General features: G+C 44.6%; 1 protein-coding gene across 1 annotated transcript in view; it reads right to left on the bottom strand.

The window, feature by feature from the left end:
- Window positions 1-3,473: 3,473 nt before the first annotated feature.
- The window catches only part of tspan7 (tetraspanin 7), a 33,776-nt gene continuing 28,435 nt past the window's right edge, over window positions 3,474-8,814 (bottom strand). Inside the window, exons 6-8 of the mRNA XM_072671555.1 lie at window positions 8,602-8,685; window positions 7,558-7,640; window positions 3,474-6,393 (exon numbers count right to left, since the gene is read on the bottom strand). Of these exons, the coding sequence (XP_072527656.1) occupies window positions 7,572-7,640; window positions 8,602-8,685 (153 nt within the window). The 3' untranslated portion in view covers window positions 3,474-6,393; window positions 7,558-7,571. The remainder of the gene's footprint in view (window positions 6,394-7,557; window positions 7,641-8,601; window positions 8,686-8,814) is intronic.

Below are 8,814 nucleotides of genomic sequence, written 5' to 3'. Positions count from 1 at the left end.
GCATGGTGATGAAGAGCAGGGTCTGGCGGTACGTGTCCACTACATGCAAATTCGTCATCCGAAATTTCTCATTTATTTTCAACAGGTAATAGCGAAAAAAGGTGCAAGGGATTTTGGGGAATAGTGGGCGTGTTCCAAAACCTAGGCCTCAGCCGAGGTAGGGCGGGTCCTCGGTAGGACTGTTTTATGAAGACTCCTACTTAATACTCATTTAAAAACAACAAATTAAAAAATAAACATTTTTTTGTTTTAATATTTCTTTTTAAATATTTACTTTTCCTATGTTTAAAAATATTTACTTCTAATATATTTTACAAATATTTACTGTCAATATTTTTTACTTTTAATATTTTAATATTTACTTTTTTGTTTTAAATATTAATTTTTAAATATGCTTAATATTTATTTATAACTTATTTATTTATTTCCTCAAAAAGGCCTTTTTAGAACCAAACTTCTCAGAGTAGTCTATCTAAAAGGATCTAATTAAAAATCTTTTTAAATTTCACGACATGATTGACACGTTCCTTGTAGACAGACACGCCCCCCCCCCTCCCCCCTAACCAGTGAGGTGCCGCCGAAGGAAACAGATGGAGCATCCCGTACCGTGTGCAATGAACACTAAGGGGTTAAGGGCCCAACAGAGGCAGCCTACCAGACCCGGGTATTGAACCCACAACCTTGTGATCAATAGCTCAGGGTTTAGAGCCTTTCTCAGGTTTGATCAGATTATCATTCTCAACACTCTGCATGTATGCATCCATCAGGCTGCCCAGAAACAAAACCAGCTTTAGAAATCACACTTAAAAAGGCGTGTGTGTGTGTGTGTGTGTGTGTAATAATTCATAGCCTAAATGCGAATGTAAAAGGGCTATAAAAAAAAAGCACAGCCTTCACGTTCTTTAAACACAAAGGCAAATGTTGAGGGTGCCGAGCTTGCCAGGCTCCGTGGGCTACAAAGAGTTATGTTGATCCTAGGAATTATGCAAATGAGCCTCATTAAAATTGCAAATATTTGCAAATAATAAGGGGAGGTGGGATGATGAATGCGTGCTTGGCAAAGAGACAAAAAACCCCGCTCTTTCCTTCTTAGCGCAGCGCTAAAAGGCTCTCTGGTTTGGCCGTCATGAAGGATAGGGAGATGTAATTTGCCCCCACCTACCCCCCACTTACCCCACCTATCGGGCTCCTTAGATTTAAAGCTGCTGGACCAGGTCACCGGGAAGTCCTCTGGTTTTGGTGCCGTTAGCACGCTAACGTTAGCTAACTACACATGCACAGTGAGCGTAATTGCTGTATAGGGACAAAAGTATTGGGACAAGAGTAACTGTCCGAAGTGGATTCCCGAAGGAGCTTAGCTGTGAGGATCATTCATCGACAAGAGCTAGAAGAGTTAGTCAGCTCAGGATGTTGGAGGTCGATCACCACCCGCCTCATCCATCGCCAACTCTTTATTTAATATCATTGACTTCAGAAGAAGCAATGAATGAGCAGGTGTCCAAATACTTTTGTCCATATAGTGGATGAGGCTAATACAGCAGAATTAGGGTTGGGGTGGATTGTTGGTCTGTTGGTTTTCTAACATTCAAGGCCTCGAGGCCTGGACCAAACCTGGGCCACATCTGGCCTTTACTAGTGGCCCACATAACACCTGGAAGCAGTTTTTGGAGCCCATATCTGCTAAATGAATTTAATATAATAATAATAATAATAATAATAAAATATTAATGATAATTATATGCATAGTTGTTTACAATTTCTGTGTAGTATTTAACACCACAGCTGTCTCCTCCACCTTTAGACCAACACCGTCAGAACCGACCCGCCACTCAGCCACTAGTTCCGGTAATCATGCCCACTGCCCACCCCTGGGCCTTCAGCTCAAGTGGTCAGTGGGTCAGTGGGCCACTAGGAAACGCCAGATGTTTGGAAGCTAGTATCAGGAAACGTTCCTGCTCTATCCAGAGTGGAGGTAAACGTTAGCATGGACGCTACAACAAAGTTTGATTCCCTGGACTGTAAATTATTCAACTGACTCATCGACAAGAGCCGGGATCGAAGGAACTGAGTCAGACATCGGTGATCTTGAGGTCATTTCCTTTAATGGGATTAGTGTCCAGAGACTTCAGCTCATTTCCCCACATAGCTTCTGACATGAATGCTAGCGTTAGCGAAATGAGCGACATTTCGACGACACTTTTGTCGTAGAAAAGCTTTGACAGTAAAATGCTACCCGAAATTACAGACTTTTTTACGGTGTAGTAAAGGTCTTTGTAGTGAGGGTGTTCTCACGTCATTAGCGTGTATGCTAGTTTACCACAGGTTGTGTATTTGCTAATTCTATGCTAAAAAACTCATTTTACTGAGGTAAAAAAATATCATTAAGGATGTTTAAAGCTATATTTAGCCTTATAATTAACATTTATAGGTAAACCTGAAAATACCCCACAAAGACAGGGATACAAACATGTGTGTGTGTGTGTGTGAAGAGGAGTTTCCTCACACTCCTCACCGTCCCGTTTTTCACCAGCATTATGGCGCCACCTGCCGGCCAAAACAAGTCCCACAGCTCTCTCTCAGGGTTAGCTCAAACAGGAAGGGTGGTTAAAAACACCTCTGAAAATAACACCACATCTTATACACCGCATACCAACCACGTCCATATTGAAGTCTGCAAGGTCTTCTACAGCATCACCTACACCTTCATCAGGACGGAGGGATGTTGGGTAACGTCCGAGAGTTGTCCATGAGCCGAGTTCACTGTGTTTACGTTGGAGTTTGAGGGTTTAGATGGTCTCGATGGTCGGCCAGCATGACCAGCTTGACCCAACTTGTCAACCAGTAACACCAGCTTGACGAAACAGCATGGTCATGTGGCTTAGTCATGCTAGTAGACCAGCTAGTCTAGCTTAATCAGCTGTTGACCAGCATTGGGTGTGTTCTTGTCCTGGATGGCCAGCTTTCCAATCCAGTTTATCATCTTGACCATCAAACACCAGCTTAGAACATCTTGTTCAAGCTGGTCCTGCTGGTGGACCACCGTGGTCAGACTGGTCAACCACCTTCCCAGCTAACATGCCCTTGTGGGGCCTTGTGGTTAGCTCAGCTGGGGACCAGAATGAATGACCAATAGAGTCAATGATGGTGGGGGTGGGGGGGGTCAGGAGGGGTTAAGTATGGGCCCCATATGGGTTGTATACACTGCATACAGGGCCAAAGATGGGACCCACCTGGGGCCAGTTTGGGTTGACCAGCATCACCATCAAGACCAAGCTGGTCAACTAGCATGACTATCAAGACCAAGCTGGTTGACCAGCATGACCCAAATCAAATGCACTGTCCCAGGCTATGTTTTCACCTGGACGAGTAGCTTTCCAACCACCTTGACCATCAAAGGCCGGCTTAGGCCACCTGCTGATTTTCCGGCAGAAGCTGACCGCTAAATACAAGGAAACAAACTCACTGTGAGACAGTTCCAGATGAAATGACCATTTTATTAACAGAGATCACAGTTGTTTACAATATCAACGTACATCTTGTTGGCATGCTAGCTGGTGATGCGCTTTAAAAAGTTATTATACAAAGTTATTATTCGTTCGGCTTCCGATTGTGTGGTCGGCCTAGCGTGTATTCACAGACTACGCTTTCACAGACTAAGTAATACTGAATGATCCACCTAAACTAGGGGAAGCTGTAAAACGGCATTAAAACAGAAACAGGTCTCCTTCCTACTGCAGTAATGATGATTATAATAATAATAATAATAATAATAACGAAAAAAGCCCCACGAACACAGACTTAAACATGGAGCCAGCAGCCCGGGTCAAATTTACCTCACGTCACAGTTCAGTTCAAGCGGAAAGTGAGGCCGAGATGGCGGTGGCGTCCACCCCTGCTGACCGCGTCCACCCCCGTTTTGACCCACCATGTGTCAAAAAGTTTGTGGACACCCCTTCGAACGCTAGCATTCAGCTTGTCTAGGCCCAGCAGAGAAAGAAGCACTGCCATTAACGATGAACCTATCGGCACCGTGCCTAATAACGTGAGCCAGGCGTGGGCTAGAGGGGTGTGAAGCCCCCCGGCATTGAGCTGTGGTCGCAGAATGCAATCAAATCCTAGCAGCAATGTGAGGATTTTTGTTTACTAGACAGTTGCCTGGACAGTAGAGACTTAGGTGGAAGTAAATGGCTCTGGGTACGAGTGTTGTAGTGGGATATCTAGGCCATGACTACAAAAGTAATGCGTTCATGTGGGCGGAGCTTGGACAGGCCAATCGGACACTACGCGTACTCTTCCTAGATCGGATCAGCCGTGATCAGATTGGTGGACGCCAGACATCTCGGACTGAGAACAAGCTTCTAAAAGGCGGCACGAGCACCCACGGCCACACAGCGACATAGAGCCACACTCAGAGACAGAGCTGTTCGAACGGCACTGAAATGGGGGCGGGGCAGACGGGGGTCCGTAATGAAAAGGAGAGAGAGAGAGAGAGAGAGAGAGAGAGAGAACCGAAAAACTGAACGAGGCCTTTCTGAGACACGTCCCTCCAGTGAAAGATTTTTTACTACAGCAAACGTACAAAAACGACAACACAGCGTTATTCACGCGGCGGCTGTCTTGCTCCTCACGGCAAAGGGGGCAGGGCGGGATTAGGCTAATTAGGCACGAGATAATTCTCCAATAAGAATAAAAAAAATGATTATGTAAAAATTCCCAAGATAAAGGCGTCACCTAATAGCTAATAGTTCGCTAACTTGCAAGCTTGTTGGGAAGGAAGCATTAGCATAGCCTGCTAAGTCTAGGTGAGATAGCTAGCTCGGCACAGCTTACCTAGCGTTGCTGTATCCAGCCTAGCCAGATAGCTAAGCATCCTCTCGATGATAAGTGGGGTCGAGGTGAATCGTGATTGCGTTGATTGCGGTAAATTTACTCAGCCTGTTAACGTAATTAGCAGACGCACATCGATTGTAGGTCGACGTAAACATGGCTAGCCAGCTAAGTCATTCTGAAAATTGGCCACGTAGCTAAGTGTTTGTTTGTTTTTTCCGCTTGGGAACCGACGCAAGAAATAGACAAGTCTTCTGGTCCATTTTCGTAGGAATTACGGTCATTACAAACCTTTACGAAATTTCCGCTAACAATTTTGTGTATCTCCTCTCGTCCAGGAGACCAATCTTCCACATACAGCTCGGATATCCGGAACTTCGCAGTGCAAGCTTGCTGGTATATAGGTGATCTATCGTCTAGGTCGTCGCCATGCCAATAGCAGCGACAGCAGTGATTGGTTGAGTGAGTTTATGTTAGTTTATGTTGGCTCCAAAAGTGCCAAACAGAAACTTTGGGTGAATAAAATTCCCTCACATTTTTGCTTTCGGAAAAATCCGAAGTCCATCTGAAGATATCTCCAGTTCTTCCCGTGTTCGAATGAATTTTCCCGACATTTCTGTCAGGTAACTAAACTAGGCACAGTGCGTACAAGCCTTCGCTCTCGGGCAGGACAGCATTTCCTCCAACTTTCATCCAAATCCTAAATGTTTCGGAAACATCTGGATCCTTTTTGACGTTTATTTAAAAAAAAAATCTAATTGAAACACAGAGAGTTTCTAAAAATCTAAATCCCCAACACATCGCTTAGCCTCGGAAACGCCGGGGTCAACGAGGCCTCTGGGTGCGGCCTATCAGACTAAAGTGAGTGGAAAGGGGGAGGGGCTTACATAACGTACTGTATATACCCACCTGCAAATTCTTAACGTTAGCGGTTGTTTTTTTGTTTTTTTTACGGGCTCTGAAAAGGTCGCTAGCCCACGGCCGTAGAGCTCTACTCTCCGGGTCACGGCAGTTAGACGGTGTAGTTCAGTCTGACGGTGAGAAGCGAGGCGGCCGCTGTGTGAATAAAGCTCGTTAGTACTTTTTTCTTTTCTTTCTTTTTTGAGAAACGTGGATCGGACGAGATGCTAAACCTACGACGCGCTGAAGTCGATTACGGTTTGGTTAATCGAGAGAAAAAAGCAGGTCTGATTTTTAAAGACTGGATGTAGTGAAACGGCTTTCGGCATGCATGGCTTTGTACAGAGCTGAGAGCGACAGAAGCTAAATGTGAGAGTGTGTGTGTGTGTTGAGTAAAGTTAAGGGATTTTGAAAAAGAGAAACTCCGATCATGGCACAAAAAACACACAATTAGGAATGATGCACTACTAAGAGACAGAGAGAGAGAGAGCGCGCGAGAGAGAGAGAGCGCGCGAGAGAGAGAGAGGGAGGCGAAATGAAGAAAGGAGAAAGAAAAGGAGGTCAGAAGACGAAGCCGAGAGGAAGAAGAGAAGAATGGAGTGTGCTAGTTTCGTGGGCGTCCCTCACAGGTTTCCAGAAACTGACGTATGCCCTCTCCACATCTCCCTGTAACACACAAACACACAGTCACGCATTAACACTGTAACACATTAACACTGTAACAGTAACAGTGTAACAATGTAACAGTGAAACAGTAACACATTAACACTGTAACACATTAACACTGTAACAGTGTAACAATGTAACAGTGAAACAGTAACACATTAACACTGTAACAGTAACAGTGTAACAACATAACACTGAAACAGTAACACATTAACACTGTAACAGCAACAGTGTAACAACATAACACTGAAACAGTAACACATTAACACTGTAACACTATAACAACATAGCACTGTAACAGTAACAATGTAACATTAACAGGGTAACAACAAAACAACATAGCACTGTAACAGTGTAACAACATAGCACTGTAACAGTAACAGTGTAACAGTAACCGTGTAACAACATAGCACTGTAACAGTAACAATGTAACAGTGTAATAACAAAACAACATAGCACTGTACCAGTAACACTGTAACGATGAGAGCAACATTAACACTGTAACAACATAACAACATAGCGTGTAACATAAACCGTGTGACAATGTAACAACATAGCACGTAACATTAACACAGTAACAGTGTAACAACGTAACAACATAGCACTGTACCAATAACAATGTAACAGTAACAGTGTAGCAACACAGCACTGTACCAGTAACACTGTAACAACGTAGCACTGTACCAGTAACAGTTACACATTAACACTAACAATGGAACATTAACACTGGAACAGTGTAATGTCATAACAATATAACGCTGTAACAAAGTAACACATTAACACTATAAGACTCTAACCATAACAATGTAACACTCACACAACAATGATGTAACACTAACACAGTAACAGTGCCACACAGTAACGCCACAACAATTTTGCCCTGTACAACTGTGACACTGACACAATGTAACACAGGAACAGCATCAATGTAACACTAACAATGTGACACTGTAACACTGTAGCATTTAACATTCCAACCCTGTAACGCTGTTAACATTATCACTGTAACTCCCTCTCTCTCTCTCTTGCCCCCCCCCCCCTCTCTCTAGAGTGGTATTTCAGTGTGTTGCAGCAGACTGCTTCACCTCACAATACATTTACCACATTCAGTGTGTGTATTGTGTGTGTGTGTGTATTGTGTGTGTGTGTGTGTGTGTCACTCACCTGTACCTCCTCTGCTAGACCATTTCATACTGATTAGCAGTGATAAACCGTGACAGACAACACGCCAGCAGCATCCCAATGAGCTGAGGAGAGAGAACACACACACACACACACACACACACCGTCAACATACTAAAATGAAACAGAAGGGACTTATTGTAGTAAGTAATAAAGTGACCAGTGAGCGAGAGAGAGTGAGAGAGTCATGGTGAGTCTGTGCCCCCCCCCAAACACACACACACACACACACACACTCACTCGCGAGGTTTAGATCCATTAGAGAGATCACTTATCTAAGAGGTGTAATTGATCTTGGCTGGCCCACCACTACCAGATACCGTTTACAGTTCAATTAACACAGAGAGAGAGAGAGTGTGTGTGTGTGTGTGTGTGTGTGTGTGTGAGTGTGGTGTGGGGTTGCCAGCCTTCCCTCCAGACCCATTAGCACTGATGGGGTGGTCAGCGTGCAATGAGGGCAACAGAGGGGCAGCAGGGAAACATGTAACAGAGCAAAAACACCAGAGAGAGAGAAAGAGAGTGAGTGTGTGTGTGTGTGTGTGTGTGTGTGTGTGTGTGAGTGTGTGTGTGTGTGAAGTAGGTGTGCTCGCAGCAAACCCTAGCTGTGCTGCACAGCAAGCAACGGATACACTCAGTTTGGTGTGTGTGTGTGTGTGTTTACTAAATAACAGGGTTTCTAATAAAGTGGCCAGTGAGTGGAAGCACAAGGTAGCTGGTGTTTCTAATAAAGTGGCCAGTGAGTGGAAGCACAGGGAGGTGTTTCTAATAAAGTGGCCAGTGAGTGGAAGCACAGGGAGGTGTTTCTAATAAAGTGGCCAGTGAGTGGAAGCACAGGGAGGTGTTTCTAATAAAGTGGCCAGTGAGTGGAAGCACAGGGAGGTGTTTCTAATAAAGTGGCCAGTGAGTGGAAGCACAATGGGGGGTTTCTAATGAAGTGTTCCTGAATGGTAAATCAACTGCAAACACACACACACTCACACACACACTCACACACTCACACACACACACACACACACTCAGCAGTACCTGTGAGAACGCGATTCCAAACGTCACTCCGGCGATGATGCCCATGTTGGTCTCAATGAAGGAAGTGACCAGCTCATAACAACCCTGCACAACAACACCACACATCAGACAGGGGCAGGAGGAGTGTGTGTGTAAGTGTGTGAGTGTGTGTGAGTGTGTGTGTGAGTGTGTGTGTAAGTGTGCTAGTGTGTGTTACCTGTTGGGTGTTAGGGT

Source organism: Salminus brasiliensis, chromosome 25 (assembly GCF_030463535.1).
Source record: "Salminus brasiliensis chromosome 25, fSalBra1.hap2, whole genome shotgun sequence".
Taxonomy (NCBI): domain Eukaryota; kingdom Metazoa; phylum Chordata; class Actinopteri; order Characiformes; family Bryconidae; genus Salminus; species Salminus brasiliensis.
This window is presented reverse-complemented; position numbering and strand designations above follow the sequence as displayed.